The 27,281-nt window shown below is 45.6% G+C and overlaps 1 protein-coding gene across 1 annotated transcript in view; it reads right to left on the bottom strand.

The window, feature by feature from the left end:
• The window catches only part of LOC119386031 (uncharacterized), a 163,669-nt gene extending 137,113 nt beyond the window's left edge, over window positions 1-26,556 (bottom strand). The window contains exon 1 of the mRNA XM_049414201.1: window positions 24,715-26,556. Within this exon, the coding sequence (XP_049270158.1) occupies window positions 24,715-26,556 (1,842 nt within the window). The remainder of the gene's footprint in view (window positions 1-24,714) is intronic.
• Window positions 26,557-27,281: the final 725 nt, after the last annotated feature.

Genomic DNA, 27,281 nt, shown 5'->3' with positions numbered 1-27,281 from the left:
CGCTTCTAATTGGACGCGCTCGCCTCTTTTCAACGTTCTCATTGGCCGACGTCATCACATCGGCTCCGCGCGTCATGTGCACGTCATCCCAACAGTCACTTTTAGCACCACCAAGTGGCGCCTGTAATATGCCTATGTTTAAATAAAAATACTTCATCTGCAGCCGGTTACAGCACAAGAAAAAGAATTAACACTCCATCAACAATTATCGCTGTGCTATGAAAAAAAAAGAATTTGCATAGATACTCCATCCAATTACGTTCGTTCATTTGCGTGACGTCAAATACTTCTGTGTGTTTGTTAGGCATAGTCGAAATTTACAATACAGATACACGTTTGTGTCGCTAGTTTTAAATAGGAAACTTGAACATGCCGTCAAATTTTATCTCTGGCATGACTTCTCACTCACACGTTACGTTCTAGACAGAAAGGATGAGCTTTTATTTGACAATATCCCTAGTACTATCTACATGAGCACGGCGAAAAGTATTGGCACCGTGAACGAAAACCAGCTGGTACGACTTCCTCACAGAGGTAAAGTACAGGCACAACCGTCCCCCTAACCCATGCACAATCTACCCCATGCAGATGTTGCTACTTGGCGCCAGCTCCAAACAAATACGACCCAAAACCTTGCCATCCGCCACACCGTTTACCTTACATGTTATCCTGGCCGATATCTTATCGGTGGAGGACACCCGAGCTAGCCTGCACATTTCCACGTGGAAATGCCCGCAGCCGCCCGGCCTACCTAGAACACCCAAACCTTCCCCACACCCAGTGGAAAGCCGCTCTTTCCAGCGCAGGTCTGGACTTCCAGCGACGACTGATTGTCCGGGCCAGTCAGATAAAAGCACCAAATGGCGCACCGGACTGAACGTAACACCCTCTGGGATTTCAGAAGAAAAACGAACAAAAATAAAGTTTCTTAAATGCGAAGCATTTCTTAGCGAACCCAAGACACTTTCACCGTTTCTATCTACGTATCTATATATCTATCTGTCTAGCCTCTTTAACTTGGTGTATATACCGAAATTGGCATGGCAGGGTAAGAGTATTTGAAGAATACCACTGTCTCGTCATGACACGAATAACGCGAACATGCTGTCGCGTACGTTGCCAAATCCTTTCCTCCAGACACGTGTGGCACATACCCGTTTACCACGGGCCGCTCTGTGTGGGTATGCGGCACAGGTGATTGACAGCTTATATCTATCCTGGAACGGCGAGAACAGACATTGGTAATTCAAATACGAGAGCGTTAAGAAAAACACGACGAATGCAAAGAATAAAAAATAGAATACCAGCAGGAATCGAACCCAAGTACTCTGCGTGCCATTTAGGTATTCTACCACAGAGCCACGCCAGGTCGAGAAACTGCTTTAGAAAAACACCCTATGCAGGCGTAATGTTGGTGCAACGTCAATTGTGGTTGTGGTGCTGGCCATCTCTTTTATAACAAAGAAATATACACTACATATGTACTTCTTCGATACAGGTGTCATGTCAGATTAGCATCTGTTGTTGCAGTATTGGCTCCGCTTTTATAGCACTCTAATAAACATTAATTTTGTATTCTTATGATTCAGCAATCTATACTGAAGCATTACTCGACTCCGGAGGAATACATTAACGAAAGTTACGTATGATATTCGCATGACTGCACCATAAAGTGCACTTAGTTTCGATAATACTGACGTAATGTGCTCTAACATGAGGGCTGACGTTACGTCGGACCATAAGTTACCCTTTAAACGTCAATTTTGTCGACGTGCCTGGAAAGCCCATGGTGGAAAACTACAACACTTACAAAAACATGTCGATTCACCTCGTAACGCTTGGCTCAAATCCAAAAAAAAAAATACAGCATAGAACTACTAGCTGCCTGCTTCCCATGAAACAGATTCCCACAAGAGGTGGGATCGGCTGAATACGTTATTGCGACTTTATCAAACGTTTTTTTAGGGGCGAAGCTCCTTATAGCGTCACCTGGCTGGTCGTCGCGCCATGCGGCGTGTCCCCGCTGTCGCGTCTCCCGTATCATTCAATAGATGGCGCTGTCCCATAGAGATGCATATAAACTGCAGTTGGGTGACGATATACTAGATGGCGCTGTCCCATAGAGATGTGTGCAATATGTGTGCAAAAAAAAGAAAGAAAAAAAATTGGCCACGTATCTGCGTGCTCCGCTGCAAATGCCGTGTAAAGATGATAGAGGAGGCGCTGCGTGAGATATGGACTCCATCGGGCAATACGTCAGGAAACATGAGCTTGTGCAGAGGGTTTCCTTACTCCTTGGCAGAGGGCGTTCGTCGGCGCGCATAGGCATTTTCAGTGCAACCGCATTTTCAGCGCAGCATAAGAAACTGGAGTCTTTAGAATTACGTATCTATGTATTTTCTATTAAAGGAGCACACCACTTAATACAACGTTTATAGAACCAGGTAAGTTGCAAAACTCCCCGCGTCAGCCAACCCGTCGCGCGGCGCCGGGACAGCTTCCGGTTTGGTGGCGCTGGCGGCGCAACAAGCTTCCGCTAGCAGACGAAAACGCGTAGTCTGCGTGGCAAACGCCGGGGCAGCCGTTCAGAAAGGGCTCGGTTGTTTACTCGCCGACTGTATATTATCGTGATTTTTCGTTGCGTTGCCGCTGCAATGTAAAACTGAGTAATATTTAGCAGCGGTAAGGCAAAGTCAGTAAAGCTATGGCTTTCAAGACTGTCCAAGATAACTGACGCTTGATAGCATAGCATACGAGTCTGTCCATTACCCTATAAGAAATTAACTATATTACGCGTTCTCGTAGCGTAATTATTTAGCTAAAGCGGATGCTTGGGCTTGTTGGTACTTATTTCTTTTCGTTTTGGACTGTGCAAGTATTGCGTGGTGTTAACGAATAAATCTTTGTTGTAAGTCAGCGCTGTTGTTTGTGCAATCCTTTTTCTGGTGCTCCGTAGTTTTTCGCGCTATCTTTTTTTTCGATAATTCTTCACTTTCACTTTTTTGAAGTGAGGAGTTTTCACTCTGTACCGCGGCTGTCGTTACTTGTAATTATTGAGTGGTAAAATCGCCGTGTGTGTACTGCACGCCACAATTTCAGCCGTGCTACAGAAAGAAAAATTGTATTTATTTTTCGCACGCAATGCAGAGAAACAATTTTTCAGATATTGCATGTCTGGTGGGATGCACACAAACGGCACAACTTATTTACAGTCTCAGGCATTAAACCTTATCAAGACAGCTCTAATTAACTGTAAAAAATTATTTACAGCACAATTGTTAGAATCACTCAAATCAAGGCAAGTTCGGGAATATCTTTGGGACGCAATCTTCGACGAGGCTCCTTTCCGCTGGCGATTTCAACCTTAATTATTATCGTTGACCGTGTGAGTGAAAGTCTTCAGGATGTCTTCCTCATGAATGTGCATATCACATACAAGTGATATGTCGGACAGTTTCTTGTCCATACGAGGAATGGCGCGGTCCCACGTCGCTCGCTGGTCAAGGTCACGCGGGGCACAAATAGGAAACGTCTCGTATTTCGCGGGACTGTCCCGACTTTTTATACAGCGTTGCGAGCCGTCCCTGTCGGGACAGCTATATGTCCCGGATTTATTCCGTACCGTCCAGTTAGAACTTTTTATGTGATCCAACGCACGCCCGACAACGCGCGTCACGCTCCAGAACACAAAGTTCTCACGAATAGCACGCACGAAGCAATGTTGCGGTGGCTAGCGGTGGCTGCGAAGGGCTTCAGTTACTTTGTCTGAACTTCTGTGCGAAACGCGACAACTTTTACGGATACATTCTCGAGCAAGAAAAAGCAGCACGTAGCCAGCTGAAGAGGCCGAAACAATGGACCCCCCCCCCCCCCGTCCCGACTCCCTTCATTGAAGAGTTGGTAACCCTAGGCACAAAAAAAAAATGTCCGGCTGTCTCGGAACAGAACATGTCGGCATTGTGAAGACACGCAGCACATCCGAAGCACAACAGAAAACGCCAAGCTGTTCGCGCAGAATTAAAGCAGCCTCCACGGATACTGACGCGACGCGCCGCAACGCCGGCTGAAGAGAGCGGAGCGAGTGAATCCTGTTGCGACAGCAGCGCCACATCTGTCGCTGATGGCGGCGGCGCCGCGCAACATCGCTAAGTTTTGCAACTGACCTGGTTCTATAAACGTTGACTTAATACTTACCTAGTGATGCTGCGCCTCAGATATGCGTAATATTTACTTTTTGATCGACAACGTTCACAAGTATGAACAGCCGTACCAGTTCAAGATGGGTGGGCGGTAAGCAAGTGGTTCAACTTTGGCCGGGTCGCTGACGGACAGAAAAACAGACAGACAGACAGACAGACAGACAGACAGACAGACAGACAGACAGACAGACAGACAGACAGACAGACAGACAGACAGACAGACAGACAGACAAACCGAAATTTCTGCGTTTAAGTTCCCAAGAAAGACTATCGTCTTTAAAAAAAGCAGCGGCACCCTGCAGCGGCGTATCGCTTTGATTACTGCTGGGCGAAACCACTGAACATTTCACGGTGTGAACATGATTGCTTCAGGAGCTTCGCCCAAGCTCTTCATCATGCACCCGTGGATATGTTTTCATATAGGCGTCTGTGTGAAAATGTTAATGGATTTTCCAGAGGATGCGGCGTATGGATAATGACACGATGACTGCGCCACCGTGCTTCCATGACAGACGAAAGAAAAAACAATTACTTCGACTATAGTGTATAGTGCATATCCCCTTTTGCCTTGTCAGCCTAAATGTCACCGGTATCGCAGGAATAGGTGATAGGTTTAGGACCTAATTCGGCAGCCTCGGCTTCTTACAGGGCAACGACTGAATTTTGCAAGCATAATAGCGTAGGTGGAAACACGGAATCGGTTATTTGATTTGTGAATGCATTCGCAAAGATCCTTCAAAGTTCGTGACCGGATCTAGTCACTCAGTCAACGATGCATATCAAATGACCGGCATACCTTGTTCAGCACAAAAAAGTAAACACTGTGGAACTTCAGCAGAGGACCGCTGTCGAACTTTTCTCTCAACCAGCCATGGCTCTATTAGCCGTCCTGGTGTATCAGATAGCACTTTGCTCTGCACCTACCCGTCTGCACCTTCCGTTCCAGTAAATTTAGTTCAAGGCAAACGTAGGCGGATAGCAATATTTTCCGTATGTGGTTTCTCTTTCTTTTTGTTGTTAACGTGATGCACATAAGTATATTTACACAGATTTGACAAAGTTATTCCCGATAGTCAATCTGCACTTCTAGGCACTATTCATGTACACTACGTGCAGCTGTGTCTGACAGCCAATATAATGCTCTGGTCACGAAACTCCTGCCGCGCGATCGTGGTGTGGGAATAAAGTGGTGTGGCAAAGACACTGAAAATCTGACAAGTGATTTTTTCTCCTCAGTAACTTTATAAAAGCATTCCTCGAACTTTAGAGGAAAAGACGCTCGCTCCTTGAAACACGCCAGAGTTAATCAGCAATTTAATTAAATACGCTAAACTGCAAGTCACTGCAACAAGTTTACGAAAGAGTCCGTTCCTATATGTAAGCGGCATCATTAGTGGCACGACCAAAGAGTGTCTCGTTTATCTTTCGAGCTCTTTCGATTGTGCACTTCCGGTTTTCCGAATATTCAGAAAACAGTCTCGTAAAAACGTCAAAGCTGGTACACCCAGCTAATGACATCTCAAGAAATTCCAGATAACTAGGGCTTCGTGTTTTCGGAGTTCAATTTTCTTGAAATTCGGAGGGTGTTTTTCGGAGTTTATTTTTCCGGGGGAAATTCGGCGTTTGTTGGAGTTTATTTCTCGTAAATCCCCAGTTCTCCGAAATGCGGCGTTTAATTTTGCATTAAAAGTTTTTGCAATATGTTATGAATTTTATTTCCAATGAAAATCCGTTGAATTGTTGCTGATAATCATGTTTCGCGATCCTTGCGTTTTTACTTTTCACTTGCTGTTTATTTACCCGGTTAATAAGGCTGTTGATGTGCATTGCTCTAAACTCGCCAAAGTGTACTTTTGGGAGGCAGGAGCAAGTCAAGCTGCTTGTCAGCTTTTTCTCCCAGCCTCCCTCACATTTTTGATGAAAAATAAAGGACCTATTACTATTATTATTTTCAACACTCCAAATCTTTGATTATATAATATCTCAACCCAAAAAACGTGCGAACACACTTTGTGTATTTTAGATGTCTGGAAGGTTTGAACGCACAGATACGCATGCGCACTAGCAAGTTTACTTGAATGCAAGACATCTATGGTTGATCGTATTACAACCTTCGTATTACAACGCAAACATACTTTACGAGGTTGCTGCCGCTGATAGAGGTGCGCTCCGTTCTACCGATGTTTCTCAGCTTTGAAAATGCCCTTTGAACGTTGAAAATGTCCTCTTAAAATCGGACTTTATCGGATAAATCCCAATTTTCAAGTATTTTACGGGCGAATGTATTTCGGATTTTTTTTTTTCAAATTTATCCGAACATACGGGAGCCCTAGAGATAACTAATACCTGTAAAGGTGTCATGCAATACTTTTTCAACATACTGATACAGAGAACTTTATTGAAAAACGTCTTGAGACGATGCCCTCAAGGCAGCGTCGCGGGCCCACGTGGTGATCCGAAATTGATGGGGCTGGTAGGTTAAGAGTTATATTGGGTACATATGATATGAGAGCAGGAGTTCACTTAAGGGCCAATTAGCTGTCAGGATAATTAATGAAAACTAATTAAACGAGTTCAGTGAACGAGCGGAGAGTTTTCATGTGAGCAGCTGAAACCGTCGCAGTACCTCAGGAGATCTGAAACACGCGCTTCTTTCTGCGTGATCTCTTGGATCCGCTTCACCAGTCCGACGGAACCCAGTTAAGAATACACCGGGCCACACGAACGTCAAGGTGCCAGTGCCACTACCATAACCGTAAGGTTCAGGATTGGGGTCACCTCCAAATGTTTGGTACTCATAAAATTAGCCGTAGCCAATTTGTGCGACTAGGCCGAAGGGACCGAGAGATATAGAGAGAAAAACATTTATATACACTAGAATAAGAGCTCTTCCTCGTAGGGGGCAGCCCTTAGTTCAGGGCCCCATCGGTCATGCGAGGGACTCCACGTGCCCGCTGGCCAGCCGACGTTGTTACTGCGCCTCTGAGCTGGTCAGCGAAGTCCCAGGAGGAATGTGAGGGTGACGGAATAGGGGGTTAGGTAGCCCGGTGGCTGTGGCCATTCCCAGGTGCAGGGATACACTGCGGGCTTCGCTCCACAGTGGGGACAGTATGATGGATATTGTTTGTGGTGGAATAGATGTATGAAAAGGCAGGGGAATGAAGTAGTGTTAAGCTGCTGCCACGCAATACCTTCCTCTCTGTTGAGTGAACCATAACAGAATAACAATAAAATTATCACACCTACTCGCCAAGCTATTTCTACTTTTGGAGCAATAATAATAATAATAATAATAATAATAATAATAATAATAATAATAATAATAATAATAATAATAATAATAATAATAATGATGATAATAATAATAATAATAATAATAATATAATAATAATAATAATAATAATAATAATAATAATAATAATAATTATTATTATTATTATTATTATTATTATTATTATTATTATTATTATTATTATTATTATTATTAAATGGCAAAGCTTGCACTAAACTGCGCAAGGCTTCAAACAGCGAAAGCGAACGATTCTGAAGACTAATCTGGTTGCCTCTAAATAGTTGCTAGGCTTCAGCTAAGTGATGCTAGGTTGTTTCTAGGTGGATTATCAGGGCAGACAGGTTCAAGTTAAACCACAGGAAGTCGCAGAAACGACACGGATGTCCAAACTCCACAGACAGAACCGCGCGCTGAAACCAAGCATTGGCACCTCTCAAAGATCTACTGGCACGTCGTCGTTGGCGTAGGGCTTCCATCGCTTCGGGGCAAAGGCCTTGGTCCGACGAGCCCAGGCAGCAGCCGACGCCAATGGGGTCCCGTACTAGGGTGCCCCACCCACTGTTTGTAGGTGCCGTCCCCTAAGGGGCAGTGCCTGCATACATCCCTTGTTTTTTTTTTTCAATAAATGTTTTTACGACCACCCCCTTCTCGCAACCGACGTTGCCTTTCCCGTTCCCTAGTATATTCTCTCGTTGTATGTACTCGGGGTCTTCGACGCGCCGCCTTCGCTTCGCAGCAATATCTTGGCCTTACTGCGGCCTTCTTCATTTTTAGTGGACCAGTGGTGAGTTATGGGATATACCCAATTTTTGTGGCTCATGCCCGTTTATGACGACGATAGTTCGCTCCGGTCCTACGTTTTACCTTCAGCTTTAACAACTTCGTAATGTAATGCTGCACTCAAGAGGACACTGGAAATGAATAAAAAGCAGTCTCTGCCACTGCATCGCGAAATCAACCAGGACCCACGAGGTGCACTTGTGTATTTATGGCAGTTGCAACTCTAAATTCCACAAGTGCATTCGGTGCGTGCAGTGGGCTCGGGCACGCCGTTGGAATATCAGATACTTTCCGACGAGGTGACGAGGTAATGACATTCCCACGAAATATCCACTGCTGCGATCTGTGCATTGGAAATGAAGAGGAAAAGTACTTTTAAAAGCGTGTATACGCTTGCCGACAGTCTATAAAGATTTCTCAGCCAAATTTTTATTACATAACGTATTTCGACACCCAGTTATTTCCATCTACAAGGAATACCATCGAAGGAAGTTCCGAATCTCGCATCACGCCGTCTCAGTCGTACGTGTGGTTCGCGATCCCCGTCAACACACGTTAGCTATTTTGTGGCTGAAGAGTGTAACTATCCTCCGCATCGTGGTGAAGCTCAATCACCCCGCCCGTTTAGGGCAGATCGAAAAAAAAAAATTTCTGCACCTCTCGCCTCGTCACAACTGTCACCGAAGTTTGCCTTTGCGTCTGCTGATGTAATGCAGTCATCCATATGCTTTTACATCTGCCCTTCGCTACGTAGTACTCCAAGCAGATTATAGCCTGTCCGTCTCGATTTGACAGATGTCGGATACGACGACACGCCACTATGCAACAGAAGATCGAACTTTGTTTTCAAATGTTGTTTTCAAATGTGTGTGTGTGTGTGTGTGTGTGAGTGCGTGTGCGTGTGTGTGAGTGTGTGTGTGTGTGTGTGCGTGTGTGTGTGTGTGTGCGTGTGTGCGTGCGCGTGCGCGTGCGTGCGTGCGTGCGTGCGAGCGTAAAACTACAATATGATACATGATTATGAGGCACGCAGTAGTGGAGGGCTCTGGAAACTTTGAGAATGTAGTATTCATTAACGTGCACTCACATCGCACAACACAGGGGCCTCTTGCTTATCGCCTCCGACTAGCTGCAACTGCCACAGTCGTCTTCGAACCCGCGACCTTGGGTTCCAACCCATGACCTCAGCAGCCGAGCACCATAACCATCGTACCAACGCGGCTGTGGATTGGGGAGTAAAATGAATAAATAGGCACGGTTTTGATGAAAACAGATACTAGTGGCTCGACATGTCGTAAAACGGCGTGCGTTGATATGAACTAATGTTGCCATTTGAAAGACTGCCTTTCCCATATCTCATATATCAGTCATTTCGGACGGGAATCTGGCGTGAGGATTCGAGAAACGTATCGATACAAATCTCCAGATTGACTAAAATCTGGATGCCACTTCTGAACTCTACATACTTTGTTCCAAGGCTATGTTTCAACACATGGTGAACGCATCGGCTGCCTCACGAAAAAAAAAAATGCATGAGACCAGTCCCATCTATGCAGCTCACTCGAAGAAAGCGTTATGAATCGCAATAGGCGAGACAATGATGCGAGTACCGTCTAGCCAAGTCATAAAAACTTCTTTCTTTGTGAAGTAACGGGCCGCTGGCAAAAGAGCTGCGGGCCGCATGCGGCCCGCGGGCTGCGTGTTTGAGACCCCTGAACTAGCTCAACTCTCCGCTTTAACTCTCTTGCTTTCCGATGTAATGGGCCCTGTATTTCCAACAGTTCTGTGTGTTAATCCTGCAGTCCAGGGTAGCCCCGTGTTCCTTATTCTCGTCCCCGTCCCCTTTACGCTAGTAATCATGTCCTAGTATGCACGATACCAACTAGCCCAGCACTCTGCCTTAACTGTCTCGCTTTCCAATGCAATGGATCCTGCACTTCCTTCATTTCTCTGTACTAATCATTCAGTCTAGCATGGCCCCGCGTTTCTTATTCTCGTCCCCGTCCCCTTTACGCTAGCAATCATGTCGTATTCCAGTAATAAGATAGCATCATATGAACACCTTATGTTTAAAGAAAGAGCACCAGAAATAGTCTTTCGAAAACTTGAATGAATGTACACAATCATATTGCGCTCTATGAAAGCGTATCGCTAATGCGTTTACCTGCAAATCTGCAACGTTGAGCAATGCATCCGGCAGTTAGAACCTAAGGCTTGGGCATATTGTAATGCTACCACTGCGTCTAAGTTCCGTCGGCTGTATGCACAATATGCTACAAACAACATTCATTCAAGCAATTTACAGAGCAGCTAAGTTAAATGAGATTTCGGGCTGGTGGAACGACGAGTATGACCTCTACGTTCCGCCTCGATAACCGTCATTTTTAACGCGATGGGTTCTAAGAGCTCGCTTCGCAGAAATTCCGGTGTGGATATCGGCGTTATTGGTTGTAAGCGAAAAACCAGCGCTGTCCGTGAGCGAAAGTTCTGCATAGATACAAATAAATTGATAAGAATGCTCGGTTTGAGCGGGACTCGAACCGAGGCCTTCTGCATGACAAGTAGGCATTCCACCACAAAGCCACGCCACTGCTAGAAACTGATTCGGGAAAAACAAGAACCTATACGAATGTCGTGTAGAGCAATGAGTCTCCTTAAAGCACATGGTATTGCATGGCAGAAACACATAACCAGGCGTGAAAACATGTCAACTGCGCAACGAGTGGGTGATTTAATGGCCCACCCATTACACAGCGCTCAGTCACAATTGTTGTCATCATCAGTAACAGCATCAACAAAGTGTGCAGCTGCACGTGCTGCCTTATGGACACGTGGTGGGTACTTCACCAATTCGCAAAAGGAATAAGAATTATGGCGTAGTGGGTACTTCCCAAATGTACTTGCAGCAGGCATTCTATGATACTATTAAACGGCCAATTTTACGCACGCCCACATTCATTTCTTTGCGGCACGGCTGGAGTGTCCACCGAGAAGTGATACCACGCTGCCAATTGGGAAGGCAAGGCGAACGGGGCCCGATTATGCTACCACGTTGTGCTCTTGAAGGCGAAGCTCAAGCGTCTTCCAAATTTTTATACATTTTAAGTGCACTTTGATTGGTGCTTTTTTAACTTAGCAGCACACACAGCCTCAAAGTGATGTCGGCTCTCCAGGCTCAACCACAGTAAAGACTCGGAGTCGCCTTTTACGAGGTTACGAACAACAAGGAGGCGAATGCAAGGCCAGATCGCATCGGATCGTGAGTGAAATAACGGTATGAGATTGTCACACAGACAGCAACTGCATCTTACACTATTCTCACGTCTTCATCAGTTCAGAACTTCAAGTAGAACTTCAAGTTCTTAAAGCGTCAATGTTTTGCTTAAAATCGGGAAGTAATTTCGTGCAGCACTTCCGCATTGCTTCAAAGCGAGAACATGCTCAGTTTCGACTGGAGAAAGTCACGAAGGTTTCTGGTTCTTGCAATGTTTGCCTTTATTTTCTGCGTCTGTTGAATGACGCATCCTCGTTCCAATCACATACTCGTCGATGTATCAAGCGAACAATGTGAAAGTGACCAGCAATGAAAGCGAATCCCATTAGCACTGACGCGAGGTATACAGGACGCTAGGCCAACGTTCCTCCATCAGCTCGCCATTTCCGTCCGGCAGTTTCCGCTCTGCACCCAGCGAGGCTGTCTAAACAAGTAGCTAAGCAACAGACCTACGTGAGTGTTTGCTGCCGAAAGTGCTCGGTTAGAGCACACGGGGGAGGGCCTTTGATTTTTGGCCGACTCTCGGCAAACAGGCGACACGACTTGCAGGAAGAGAGTGGAGCAACGCTGATGAACCAGCTTCTGCTAACGATTTGTGGGTTGGCTTCTGCAACGTGTGAAGTTTCCCTTTTTGCTCGACATGGAATCCGGCTGGCTACAGGCCGAGCCAACCACACAATTTGTTTTCGGCGTTCAGCTTCCGAAAAAGTCAAAATAGGGCATGTTTTTTTTTTAATTTGCCAACCACATGGGTGCTACAGACCGCAAGACATAACGTTCATACCTCACCTGTACTTACTGTAAGCAGCTTGTTTGTCTAAAATTATTTTTCTAAGCAAAACCGAACGCGGCGCCGCTTTAGGCGCACCATGTACTGAGGTATACCCCAAACCTAATGTTTACGGGTCGTTAGCTCCCCAGCAAATGCGAATTCCTTCGCCATTATTCCGTGACATGGTACTAATCTAGTTAGTGACTGTATAGGCTGCAATTACAACTACAGGCTGGAACATATACTTGGAGGTTATGTTTCCATACAAATCAAGAATATAGCTTTCTCAGAACATTTCAGGTCCCGCAAACTTTTGCTGTTGGGCTTACATATCAGACACTGCAATTAGCGCGTAATGACCACGCATTTATCTCCGATGCCACTATATCATGGTCAGTACAGACGCTAGTTCTCTGTGTGCCGGTTACACCCAGATAATTACATATCCAGAAAGCCAAAATAACTACCTTTATTGTACGTGTCTGTGCTGATTATAAACTGAGCGAGAGTATACACCATGTAATATGTTTGATGCCCCCCCCCCCCTGCTCTGTTTATTCACAGCGTCTGCTAATGTCAGGTCGCACATCGTGAACACTATTGCCACTTCATAACCCGTTTTGCGTAGCACAACACATAAATATGCCACGAGGACAATCCTAATACAGAAGAAAAATTGCCATTAAAAATAATTCAAATAACGTATGATATTCGCGTCATTAGACAAATATTTAAAACAACTGTGGAAAGCGAGTATCCTCTATACATAACAACACTATAAAACATGAAAGAGCACTCATTTAGGTAAAATACCACAAGTAATGGAGGCGCCGTGTTAGAGGAACAATTAAATAAGCCACATAACCGCAACACAGACAGACAGACAGACAGACAGACAGACAGACAGACAGACAGACAGACAGACAGACAGACAGACAGACAGACAGACAGACAGACAGACAGACAGACAGACAGACAGACAGACAGACAGACAGACAGACAGACAGACAGACAGAAATTTATTCATGTCTTGTGGAACTCCGTTGTAACGCCCCCTTTTAGGGGGAATCCGTAGCAGTCGCGGGCCGCTCCCACGTAGGGACCGGAATACCGTGGCCCTCACCCATCTCGCAGGCCCTCTGGACAGCCCGAAGTTGAACCATGAGGTCGCCGTTGTTAAGGGCTTCCTCCCAGTCCACTGCTTTGTTAAACTCTGCGTTAACAGCCGGGCTAAGGTTTTTTGTGTCTCAACAGTAAACACCGCACAAAGCTCGCCTGGGGCTATTAGTATGAAAGATATGGAGACGCAAGAAAAAAAATTGCAGTGGCTTATCTCGGCTATGCCAGGATATACGTAGCGTTAGCAAAGCTTCAGCTGATTATCCTTAGCTTTCCAGGGGTTCTAGGATTATTAGCCTTCTTCTGTTCATTATTCGTACGCCGAATCGCTAATTGCCAGGCAACTACTTCGGGGTCCAATGAGATTAGCTTCTCGGCTATTCTGCGCCGTCGAGCAGCATTTGCGCTCTCCTTCTCCATGGCGTTACCCACCTGCAAACGCCAGTCAGAGGCGCTATCAATCGGCTTTAGCGTAGTGTCAGACGACGACTGCACAGCGAAGGCGAATAGCTGCGCGTGCGCTGGCGCCAGTGTGTCTACCATGGCTACGACGTCACTCCTCTCGAATGCACGGACCAGCAGCGGCGAGTCGCGCGCGGCGGTGGCGTAGTTCGCGGTGGCGGTATAGTGGCGGAGAGAGTGCGGGGGCGGAGAGCGGTGAGCCAGCTGTGTGATATCACTGATCCTCGCGCATGCGCCGCATGGCTCATGAGGATCCACGCGAAATCGGCGCCGGCCAGGCAAGTGTGGCTAACGCTACAAAAATTGCACCATCTTCCGCTAAAGGGGACCACGAGGCGATGCGAAGCCGGAGCACTTGCACGATCGCTTTCCGTTGGCGTTCGTTGCGCGTACTACCGACCTCGATCACATTGTTATCGAACCAATGTCGGCCGCACACGTTGCAGCTGTCCCGAAGCTCCGGTCGAGGAATTCGCGCTGGAACTGGGCGTCGGCACCGTCGAACCGCGGGCGTTGAAGTTGTCTAGCAAGGCGCTCTGCACGGGCGTTGGACTCGCGTCGTCTGTCCGCAGCCGACGCGTTGGCTGGACGCTGACGCTTGGCTTCGACTTCGGCGTTGCGTGCGGCGGGGTTTGCTTGCCGACGCTGCTGTTGCGTTTCGGCATGTCGAGCCCACGTTTCATCCGTAGCAGTTTCCCGCCGACGTTGCCGTTTGCGCTGGGCTTCCCTAGCCCCGAGCTCGGGGTCTGCTTGCCGACGTTTACGTTGCGCTTCGGCGCGTCGAGCCTTCCGCTGCTCCGCGATCTCGGCAGGCGTTAAGGTATTACTGCAACTGGCGCCGACGTTGACTGTCACACACTTCGGTGAGGCCCCCGCCGATCTAACAGCGGCGCTGCGGCAGACGCGCAGGCTTCCACTTTAGGCTTAGGCCTGCGACGCCTGAAAGGCCTCGGAGTGGTACATTTCGAGTTTGTAATGGCCGGTCGACACGTGCGGGGTTGCACGTGTAGTGGTGTGCAGGATGACCGACGGACTCATTGAGCAGACACGGACATTTGATACGGAACAAATAAACATTTAATTATTACAAGGGCAACGGCAAGAGGTACAATGTGAACTAAGCGGAGACAACAATATGCGCGATAAAAAGAACAACTACAGAGCAAGCTACGTACTAAATGAACAACAACAACAACAGGTACAAATTAGAGGCAACGCGGGATGTTAATAAAGTGATTATAGGCATGATTGTGGCCAACAGAAATTCAGGGACAAATTATGAGAAAGGCAACGCGCTCCTGCTTCGGAGCTTTTATGCGACGCAGCGCACCCTGATACAATGATATTTTAAAGCTGGTTGAAAATTTAAAAAAATACGGTAACAAAAAAATCACAATAAATAGTTCCGTACGGACCATTCCAGCTCGTGGTACACGTAGGGGAGGTGACGTGGTGTCGCCGATGGTCTCGCAGCTTCGGTACACGACGAGGGTGCCCGGTGTTGCAGCCGACTCGATTCGTTGCGCGGGACACTCCGCGCTCGCCGCCCACGCGAGACTCGCGACACCGATGACCGCGCTCTTCACTGGTTCAACGTCAACTGCCGCAAGCAGTCAAATTCTTTCTTGCTGTTGTTGCGTCACAGCAGGCTCGCGGGGCTACGTCCGAGATATATCGGTGTTGCTGCCCCGGATGCCTTCACGCCATTTCCTCTCCTCCGCGAGCCGGAGACCGCCGCGTCGGTCGTTAAAAATGATGGTGAACAGACCACGGCTCTCCCCTCGAAATTGTTCCGGAAAGCGAGAGGTGTTTGCCTGTCATCGCACATCTTGCCTTCGAACCGAGCGTCGCCGTGTTCGATCTTCGACTCCGGGGCCTGGCGCCTGGGAGGCCGCGGCCGACACCACGGCGCCCTTCCGAAGGCACGAAGGGACGCGTGAGAAAGAATTGCAGACGTTTTGTGACATTGACGTTGAAACTCATGGCACCATGCAGCCGGCGCAGTGACAGCGTGTGTACGACCTAACGTGAGCCTTTTATCTAAACGAGGAGGGCGAGTGGAGAGGGGGAGGGGGAGTACGAAGAGGGATATTGGAGATGAGGTGTGTGGACCCAGGTAGCACAAAACGGATAATTGACGTTTTATAAACGTTTATCCGAGACGATAAAAACGTTTGGAAAACGTCACGGAATAGAAGCTAAAGGTCTAGAAAACGTTTTATATCTCGTCTAATGTCCGGCTAGAATCCGTTTTTAAGACCATCTAGAAAACGTTTTTAAGACGATCTAAAAAACGTTTTTAAGACGTTCTAGAAAACGTTTTAAAAACGTTTTAAAAAACGTCGCAAAAAATCCCATTTTTAAAACAGATAAAAATATCCCATTCCATCGTCTTTGAAAAGACGTTTTCTAAACGTTTTTAAGACGATCTAGAAAACGTTTTAAAAACGTCGCAAAAAATCCCATTTTAAAAATAAAAATATCCCATTGCATCGTATTTGAAAAGACGTTTTCTAAACGTCTTTGAGACGTCATGCAGGATCTCTTTTCTTTTAGCTGTTTTGTTTTTGCGCATGCAATTATAATAGTGCACGTTTTTAGGAAGCCCCCTCTGTTATAGTTATTACAGTTGCTTTATTCTGTAATTACTATTACAGAGTGAGAGCTCAGTAGATTCACAGACAAAAGTGGTCATGTTATAATTTATTATGTAAAACAGCAACGATTCCTGTACAGCATAGAAACGCGAAAACCACGAAATGCGATTTAGCATGCGACCAGATATAATTATTCAGAAGCGTCAAAAGAGCGCAAAATATCGCTGTAATTAAAATGCAGCTATATAGTACCCAACCTTCAAGAACACTTCTTGTTGCACGATTCATCATTAGCAAAATTGTTGTCAAACAACTAACAATGCAGTATGACCAATTTATGATCTGGCACAGCCATTCTGCAATATGTAAGCGTCGACTCATTAGCTTTACTTAATCAAACGCAAAGATGAAGTGAAGAGAAATTGTCGAAAAGGGAATGTCGCTGAAGCCAACGACTCGACAAGGGGACTAGTTTCCGTCAGGCAGGGGCGTAGCCAGAAATTTTTTTCGGGAACAGGGGATAGGCAGGGAGGTTAACTAGCGTCCAGTTTGCTACCCTACTCATGGGAGGAGAATGAGGGAGTAAAAATAGAGAGAAAGAGACACATTTCATAGCACACACACAGAGGAGTGTATCACAGGTGGTCACTCAATTTGGTGGCTTGAAGTACTGCAGGAGGGCTCGTGTGGTTTTCTGGGCTGATGTGCTATGAAGACAGACTCCCAAGATCTTTCCTTCGGGAAAAGGCCGACCGTCAAGTCTCCTGAAGGCACACTGGAGGGTCCGGCGATGTGTTTGAAATAGCATACAGCGGCACAAATTATGATCGATAGTCTATGCAGTTGCAGTTATCGCACATTGATGAATCTGCCCTACCAATCCGATAGGTGAATGAGTTAGAAGACGCTACACCGAGCCACAGCCAACACAGCATCACAACAAAAAGACGTGGACAGTAGAAGTGGGCAGGACAGCGCTTACTCCTGTCCACTTCTACTGTCCACGTTTTTTTTTTTCAGTGTGCTTCAACCTAATTTTCCAAACATGAACGTAAACCAACAGGCCCAACTCGCCATCTTGCTCCAACACAGCATTCTAAGCAGGAAAGGAGGCATACACCAAGCACCTGGTGTGTGTCTCCCTTCGTTTCAAAACAATCGTTCAGTAGCGCTACATAAGACCACAGTTAGTGGAAATCGACTCCAATGTGTTGAAATCACTAATAACAAAACAAAACTGCAAAATAATATTTGGCCCACCCAGCCAAGAATGCGTAATGAAAAAAAGAACGTAAATTGCTTGCAAAATCACTGTTGCTGAAGTGTATTGCTCACAAAATGAAACTTTTAGGAACGTTCTTACAACATGCTTCTGTTCGAACATTTCTCGTTGAAAAAAATGTTGGAAAAAGCTCTGGCATAATTACAGAAGTAAAATAGACGTTGGAAACAAAAGGCGCCATTTTAGACGTTAGCTAAAAATATTTGTGGATGCAGCATACGTGTTTCAAACGGCACCCACTAAAGAAGTAACGGTTTGAGGCTTCGAAATGCAGCGTACAAAACTTATCACAGAAATTATGGACTGACATCCCTAGAGAGCACACAGTTAAGCTTAAATGTGCCATGGCTAGCAGAAGATATGAACACTGTAAGTTACAGCGACATATAACAACAACTAAAACTAAACCAACTGTAGCGCGAAAACAAAATGTATGAACAGAAAACTAATCGAAACGACCACAAAAATTACAATGAATGAGCCCCTTACTAAAATGAATAAATAAAAATTAGGAATATGAAAATACCAGCCTGATAAAATAAAACATATTTCTTTTATGATGCCCAGTATTAGAAAATGTCAGGCTAAAAGAACAAATTAATATTATGATAAGACACTTCAGCTAAAGAAATTGGGACTCTTCCCCATTTTTTACTCAATAAGCACACAGCTGTAAACTCATGATTGTCAGAGGCAGATCAGGGTATTGCACTTAGTACATCACATTGCTCAGTGTCAAAATATCACAATGTTTGGCAAGTCAGTCTGAACTCATGGCTTCATGACAGGTACTTGATGGAAATCCCTAGGCACATCCGAAAGTCTGCAAAAAACACTACAAATAGCATACACACGAAAGTTGTTGAGCCATTAGCAGCATGGGGCAGCGTTCCACGTCAAATATATTTTAGCATAATAGCCCTTGTGCGGTTTCTTGAAGATGCCGACAAACAAAGACGCTCAAAAAAGTTAACTGCTTTACAAACTGTGACCTTTTGTTTTTGAAAGTTTCCAAGGAAAAGAGGAAAATGTCAATATCTTGACATCCATCTTTTTTCATACTAAAACCTGTCAGTCACCCATAAAAAAGAAGAAAGTAATAATTTAGTTGGTGTAGCCTTTGTTTCTAAATATCTAGGGCAAGTACCACCTGCAATAAATAGGAGAAAAGATCATTTCATTATTTGCTATTATACCTAAAATAGGACGGTGTGAAAAGATGAAAACTCGATAACACCGCACGGCGACAGAGAGTGAGCCTGCTATATTTAACCAGGCACAAAAGACGCGCAATTAGAGAACCTCTTGGTTCTGCTAAGAGCTGCAGGATTTACCGAGAAAGGAGGAGGTTAACAGAGTAGGGGAAACATAAATCACAAGCCCGAAAGCGCATCGAGATAGTCAAGGCAGCACTGAGAAAAAATGCCGAATGCCGAACTCCTCCCCGTGAAACGCGTCTGACTCTCATGCCCTCAGAAATTCGCAACTAACGGAAAAGCGTGACCACCCTCTCGTTACATGCAGCTAGTACTGTGGAAGAAACTATGAACCAGTACGCTATCGCTGCAAAGATTCTCTCATCCACAAACTTCAGTGACACAATAAAACAGATGGCACATGCCGTAACTTCCAACAATGCAGTTTTAAAATTGGGTGCGCGAAGCTTTGCGTTCGTTCACCGCCATTGCGCGTGCATTATACGATACGTACGCAACAAACGCTATCTGCGTACCCCATTGTAATACTCCGCATGCGTCGTACGCCATCCTCTGGCATACTCACGTTAAGTGGTGGAAATAGCATATGCACCCAACGAACGCTATCATTGCGTACCCTATTCTAAAACTGCTTCTTACGCGGCACACGTAGCTTAAGCTAATGTGTATCTTGAAACTACCTCATCAAGCGGCCAAGAAAAGACAGTCATTTTACTGAAATTAGGTCAACAAATATAAATATGGTTTTCGCTCATGTTTGTTCGAGCATGAACGAAAACGATGACGTGTATTTACGTTTAGACAGCTTTATCATGTATGCTTAATGAATTCCGCAGTAACGTACTGCTGAAACATGTCGCACATGCAGCCCGTGATGCAACGGAACACGCTTTTCATTTGCCATAGTTCTCAAATACTGAGCACATATGCAGTAAAAATGAACTTACCTTCAAAAATGACAGAAGCCCGTGGTTTACAGTATCCGCAAATCCACAGAAAACTAATCGCACATCAAAGTAACCACGCCCGTCCCTCGAGCATAGAAGAAAGGAAGTTGCGAGAGCGTCCCGCGCGCAAGCTGATGAGTGAAGTTTTCCGCAGAGAATCTTACGGGGACTCTAACCGTCAGTCAGCGTAACAGTCGCTCCACACAGACATACTTGCATTCGGGTCCACAAGTTTAACACGCAGCGAAGTATAGTTTCTTCACAGCTGCGTTTATAGCTTCCACGAACCACGACACAAGCACGAAATATAGCAAAAGAGTGTATGACCGGTGAGCTCGACCGCCCATGCGAAATCGGCGAGTTTAACTGACATTGCAGAAGCAACGGCCGCGCGGATGGATACAGTCAGCGCTAAGGCCTTCGTGCGGAAGTTAGACGGTTATCGCTGCGAGTAAATTACAGTAAATTACGTAAAGTTTACTGGTTAACGAACTTTGAAGTATTTATTATTGCTGATGCAATGTAGACACCATACGCCTTTATCCTTTTGCGCGTTACTTTCTTTATCGCAATGAGAGATGGCGTGCCCAGGCTCGAGTTCAAATTTCAATTCGCGGTGGTTCATGCATGCCCATGCATGCATGGGCCAAGTGGCGCGCAGTCCGCTGCTGGGCGACAAAACGTCTTATAAAGTGCGTCTTCTAGACGTCACGAACAAGACGTTTTTAAAACGTCAAAATTGGCTTAGAATCGAACAAACGTCTTGAAATATACGTTCCAGACCAAAATGGTCTTAAAAAATACGTTTTCTAGACGTTATCAAAAACGGATATAATACGGATTTTCTGTGACGTTTTTAAAACGTCGAAATTGGTTTAGAATCGAACAAACGTCGTGAAATATACGTTTCAGACCAAAATGGTCTTAAGAAATGCGCTTTCTAGACGTTATCAAAAACGAATATAATACGGATTTTCTGTGAGGTTTTTAAAACGTCGAAATTGGTTTAGAATCCGTTTTATCCCATTTATCCCTAAAAAAACGTTTTCTAGACCATGTGTGCTACCTGGGGAGAGGGTTTGCGCATGCGCAGTAAGGGTGGCCACGCCGCACACCGTTTGAACTCCACCATAAGATGCCTCGCATCTGAATGTGGAGGCAGCTTGCACTAATGGTTCAAGGCGAGACCAGCAGCGGAGCTTGTGGCCGACCTAGATTACTAGCATGGTCCTAATTAGCATGCTGTTATTTAGCACGATCTTAATTATGCATGTCCTAGACAGCATGGTGATAATTTACGAGATATAAATAATATGGTCTAAATTAACATTATCGTAATTTGTACAATCTAAATAACATGGTCCTAATTAGCATGCTCCTGTCTCTCTTTGTTCCTGTTTGTTTCTTTCCTTTTTTCTCTCTGTTTATTTCGTTCTTTCCTTTCTCTCCCCTTTACCTGTTCCGTGCTCAATTTTTTCTTCAGAAGGCATACGCATTGGAGAAACGCCTACACTGCACATCCATCATGTCGACATAGATAGATAGATAGATAGATAGATAGATAGATAGATAGATAGATAGATAGATAGATAGATAGATAGATAGATAGATAGATAGATAGATAGATAGATAGATAGATAGATACGACCCTCACAGTTTCGCCGCAAGGGCACAGCAATGAATGAGATATCTGCAAATTAAAATGTCACACGAACTACGGCAAATCGCTCGAAACTTGCAGCGCACCGCTCGTGCGCAAAAGACGCACGAACACAACACATGCAGGACGAGCGCGAGCTAGTGTCCCAGCTCTGAACCTGCAGCACGCTGCTCAGACACATAGAACTGTCCGCGCACCTCAAGTCTCCCACTTTAAATTCTTCTTTTCTCTGAGAAAGGCGCGGCAGGCTTGATTAAGTCTACGGCTAAAGATAGCTAGCTCGCAAGGCGCGAGGCGGTGTAATTTGGTGCCTACGTCGACGCCCCGCTCCTTTAGCCCCGCAATTCATTTCCAATTATATGGCGTTCGGCTTAAACTTAAAAAGACATGTCTATTTCCTCGTTATAAACTTTCTATATTGCTCTATTTCGTTCGTTCTTTGCTAATTACCTTCCATAATTACATGGAGAGATGGAAGAGGAGGATTGGAGGATTAGTAAATTACACCTTTCACGAAAATTACTGCGCAAAGGACATCATACAAAAAGTAAATGAGTCAGAGTTTATTATGGTTAGTTTTTTTGCTTTTTTTGTTTTTGAAGATGGATAGAAATAATGAACTATAGGAAAGGTGGAGAGGTAGGTCTTCCCTCTGGTCTTCCTTCTCGAAGGGGAAGGGCAGCAAAAGAAAAAAACTGTGACGAATGATAACTATGAAGACAGGATGATTATGATTATCTACGATTTCGCAGACACATAGAATTGCGGAGGAAAACCGGTAAATGTTCTCGGTGAAACGATTATGGGGAGCAGAGGTAGAATATGGTATCTCTTATTCATACCAGGTTCATCCCATGTGCAATGAACTTATACCTGCTTCATCAAGCTATTGGTTACGTTTCCCCGCTATCACCATATTGGTATACATAATGTTGAAAACCAGGAAGCGGAGCCGAAGTAGAGAACGTCTTGTTTATTTGACGCTGAGTAAAAAACTAAAAACGGAATGCGGGCGCGCGCTCGGGCCCACGTTCGCTTGTCACTTCTTCATCTACTCTCCTCTTGACAGGCATAATATTTAACAGCTCCCGGCCGAACAACTTGTGCGGGGCTGGCTTCTTTTCAAGTCTCTTGTTTCCGAGGTACCGAATCTTGTCCAGCAGATTCCAGGTGGTACAACATCTGTACTGGTCTCCGCAACGTGGTGCCACCAGGAGTGCGCACCTTGCATGAGCGAACTTTGCCGTCGCTGCCCGGAAATACTTCGGTGACCTGTCCCATCTTCCACAATTGCCCCGGCGAGTTTAATTCCTTTATCAGTACGATATCTTCTATCTTCACGGATTCTGTGCTTGTAGTTTCATTCACATGAGCTGAACGAAGTTCTTGGAGGTACTCTCGTCGCCACCTGTTCCAAGATTGTTTAACACTTGTTCTTGATGTTTCCTTTTTCGCTGAAGTATGTCGCGTGACGACGACGCTTCTTCGGCTGGTGTGCTAACACAGTCTGTAGGAAGCATAGTCAATCTTTGGCCTATGAGGAAATGACTTGGCGTAAGTGGAGTTGGTTCAGAGGATTCTGTATACACAAATGTAATCGGTCGTGAATTTATCATAGCTTCAACTTGAATAAGGATGGTAGAAAGTTCTTCGTAGTTAAAGAAATGATTTCGCAGTGTTTTCTTCAATGTAGACTTCACGGATCTAATAAGTCTTTTCCAAAACCCTCCCCACCAGGGAGCTTGTTCAGTGATGAATTTCCAAATGATCTTGTGACATCCGAAATACGATTGTACTTCTTGCGATTCCATTAACTCATGAAGCCGCTGAATCTCCCTTGAGGCCTTTCTAAAGGTCTTGGCATTGTCGGAGTAAATTATCCTACAGATGCCTCGTCGTGCCACAAATCGTTTAAAAGCTAGTAGGAACTTGTCGTAAGTAAGACTGGTGACGAGCTCCAAATGAACCGCTCTGACGACTGCACATGTGAAGATGAGTATGTAACTCTTTTTCGTAGCTTCTCCATTATCTTTTCGTAGAAGGAGTCCAGCAAAATCTACACCACAGACTTCGAAAGGTGGAGAAGGCTGGACACGGTCTGCTGTTAGGGGCGCGAAAGGCTCCGAGTATTGCTTGCAGGAATATCGTCGGCAGACGGTGCATTCGTTTATGACTTTCTTTACAACCTGCCTGGCTCTCAGTGTCCAGAATCTTTCTCTCAATTCCGTTAAGAGAAAACTGAGTCCAGCGTGTAAAAGTCGTTGATGTTCTTTCTTCACCAACAATTTTGTGAATGTGTCTGAAGCTGGAAGCAGAATAGGGTGCTTGGAACTTTCACGGAGGTTGCTGAACTGAAGTCGACCTCCCAAGCGAAGAAGCCCTAATTCGTCGTGATAGGGACTGAACCGCTGAAGTGCAATGTCCATTCGACGTACATCTGGTCCAAATACTTTATCTTGTGTTCGACGTATCCAATAAATTTCGGCCTCTTGTAATTCGGTTGCGTCTAGAGGTCCTTTCTTTCTGGCGTCTGTATGTCGGCAATTCCTAGTGAAACGTTGTATCCACGCAGTTGTACGCATCAGTCGGTTATAAGAGCTGTAGTCATCGATGTTTACAATCGTAGGTTCTGGTCGTACAGCTGCATTCAAACACTTCGTTTCCTCTTCTACGTCGACTGTATCCTCGCTGTAGCAGGGTTCGTCGAATGTCGTCTCAGTGTGGAGAAAGTTTGGTCCTTTCCACCAAAGCGAACTTTGTAAGAGTTGTTCCGCGGTGGCTCCTCTAGACAGCAAATCGGCTGGATTCTGATCACCTGGGCAATGTCTCCACATATTAACTTCGGTAAGGGAGAGTATCTCCGCAACTCTGTTTGCTACGAACTGTTTCCAGCGCTTCGTTGAACTTCGTAGCCAATGAATCACAATCATGGAGTCTGTCCACATAACTGTTTCAACGTCCGCTAGGTTTAAGGCACGTTTCACTGTTGCAATAAGTCGAGCTGCAACAAGCGCTCCCATAAGCTCCAGTCGTGGGACAGTCATATTTTGTAGAGGTGCGACTCTCGATTTGGCTATCAATAGCTGAACTGTTATGTCTCCATTGATGTCTCGTACCTGAAGGAAGAGCACGGCGCCATACGCAGCAGGGCTTGCGTCGCTAAAGGCATGGATGGTAACCCGAACATTCTTACCCAGGAGGAATTGACCAAAATGTCTCTTAACTTCCAACTGATTAACTATTGGGAGGCCTTTAGTCCACGCTGTCCACTCCAGAAGAATAGACTCGGGTAGGGGAGCATCCCAGCTGTATTTCTGTATCCACAGCCTTTGAACTAATAACTTCACCACCAGAACGCACGGTGCCAAGAATCCGAAAGGATCGTACATGAGTGAGGCAAAGCTTAAGATCTGTCGCTTCGTAACCTTTGGCTCGTTTAACGATTCAAGCATCTTGTCTATCGATGGCTTTAAGATGTCTTTGTCAGTGTCCCAGATAAGTCCAAGAATCTTTTTTCCGTTTCCTACATCGAACTGTATCTTCATGTCTTTACTGTTGTAAAAGTTTCGTAAATGTCCATCATTTGTCGTCCACTTTGTTAGGTGCATCCCCGCCTCTTCCAAAATACTGAAGCAATCGTTGACGACTTGCTGTGCTTCGTCTTTGCTCTGTGCTCCGATGACCAAATCATCTACATAGAAATGATCCTTCAACAGTTTGGCAGTCGAAGGGTACTTGTCTTCCACGAGTTGAAAGTGGTGTCGCAGAGTTGCCGCTAGGAGAAAGGGACTGCTGCAGGCACCGAAAGGAACCCTTGTCATGCGCAATTCTTCAAGGTTAGTAGAACCTTCCTCAAACCAAAAATAGCGAAACGCGTCTCGGTCGTGTTCAGCCAGTGACACTTGAAGAAAAGCTTTTTCGATGTCGGCGGAAATTCCAATCTTGAAGCTGCGAAACTTCAGCAGTAAGTCAAGTATGCTGGGATTCAAATTCGGCCCTGTCCACAAGACATCGTTGAGAGAAGGAGAGTCCGAAGCGCTAGATGAGGCGTCGAACACCACCCGCACTTTTGTTGTAATTCTGTCACGTCTCACTACCGCTCGGTGTGGCATGTAGTACGTGACATGCCCGCTCGTACTGCTCGTTGTGACCTTCTCAGCAAAGCCATTGTTATAGTAGCTCCTGATCGCAGTGTCATATTCCTTGTTAAACTCTGGTTCTCGACACAGCTTTCTTTGTAGAGACTCCAGCCTCTTCAAAGCGACATCTCGGTTGTCTTTAAGCTCGGAATAATTGCTGCGCCAAGGGAGTTCAACTTCGTAGCGTCCATTGGTTTTAACAGTTGATTCCATAAAGTTCTTCAGGACGTATTCGTCATCTTTCGAATGTCTTTCTTCGTGGGCCAGTCCCAGATGCTCCACTTCCCAGAAAGCCCTCAGTTGCTGTGAGACATTGGTTTCCATCAGGTGTATGTTGAAGGTCCTTACGGTTTCTGGCTGGAACTTCGGCACACTTCTGGTATCTCCATGTAGTGTCCATCCCATGATTGTTTCGATGGCGGTTAAGGAGTCGTCCAGTCGTTGAATTTTTCCGCTGACGAGTTGCCAGTAATAGTCAGCTCCTATAAGCACGCATATGCCAGGCTCATATGAGACCTGGTATACGGTGACATCAGCCAAACGTAAGTCCCTGTCTTTTACCCTTTCAAGCACATTTGTCTCTGTCAGTGCTGACAAGTCACTGCATACTTCTGGGACTTCTATAGCCTCTATTTCAATCGAGTTTGCATCGTACTGGCTATGTAGCGTAACGCGTACTCTCCGACAATATTCCCGAGGTGCAGAAATGTTTCCGAATCCAGAGATGGTGAGCTGCTCTTCGGCTACCACGGTGGCTTTCAGCTTCCTAGACAACTCTTCCGCGATGAAGCTGCGTTGACTGCCACCATCAATTAACATTCTTACAAGGCATTTGTCTCGAGTGCCCACAGCCCAAACTTGCGCGGTCTGCAGAAGTACTGTGCTCTTTAGCGAGTCTGTAGAAGAGGTGGATACAGTGGTCTGCGTTTCGTTATTCTTCTGTATCCATTTTGGGTCGCACATCGTTGTGATGTGTCGTCCCTTGCATTTCGCGCAGCTTAACCTCTTCCAGCTTCTGCATTCTTTCGCTCTATGAAATGGTTTAGCGCATCGGAAGCAACATCCCAACTTGCGCAGTTTCTCTTTTTTCTCATCTAATGTGATCTCAGATGGGCAGTCATCCACCGAGTGATCTTTGCCGCTACATAGCACACAACTCTCTGGATCAAGCTTTACGGCTAACATAGACGCAGAACCTCGGTTATGGTCGTTAGATTTTGGTTTTCCGGTTAAAAGTCGTTCTCTGTGATCATCCGTCAGCAGCAAAGCCTGTTCCCGGCTTCTTACTTCGAGGCTTAAGAAGTCTAGAAGAATAGACAATTCATCTAGTTGGTCACTAGTACCGCTTGAGTTTGTCGAAGATAAGGTGCGCTGAGTATAACGGAGCACCATTTCTTGTGGAAGGTTCTGAATTGTTGCTGTTTTCAGTAACACTCCGTACTCTTTTTCTTCGACTCCAAGGTTACGAAGGGATCTCACGCGGGTTTGTACCTCTTCATACAGCCTTTGAAGCCCTTCAAAATCTTCGCATGAGCGGACTTTAC

This window comes from Rhipicephalus sanguineus, chromosome 3, assembly GCF_013339695.2.
Source record: "Rhipicephalus sanguineus isolate Rsan-2018 chromosome 3, BIME_Rsan_1.4, whole genome shotgun sequence".
Lineage (NCBI taxonomy): Eukaryota > Metazoa > Arthropoda > Arachnida > Ixodida > Ixodidae > Rhipicephalus > Rhipicephalus sanguineus.
The sequence above is the reverse complement of the archived record's forward strand: the minus strand, read 5'-3'. Positions and strand labels throughout refer to the sequence as shown.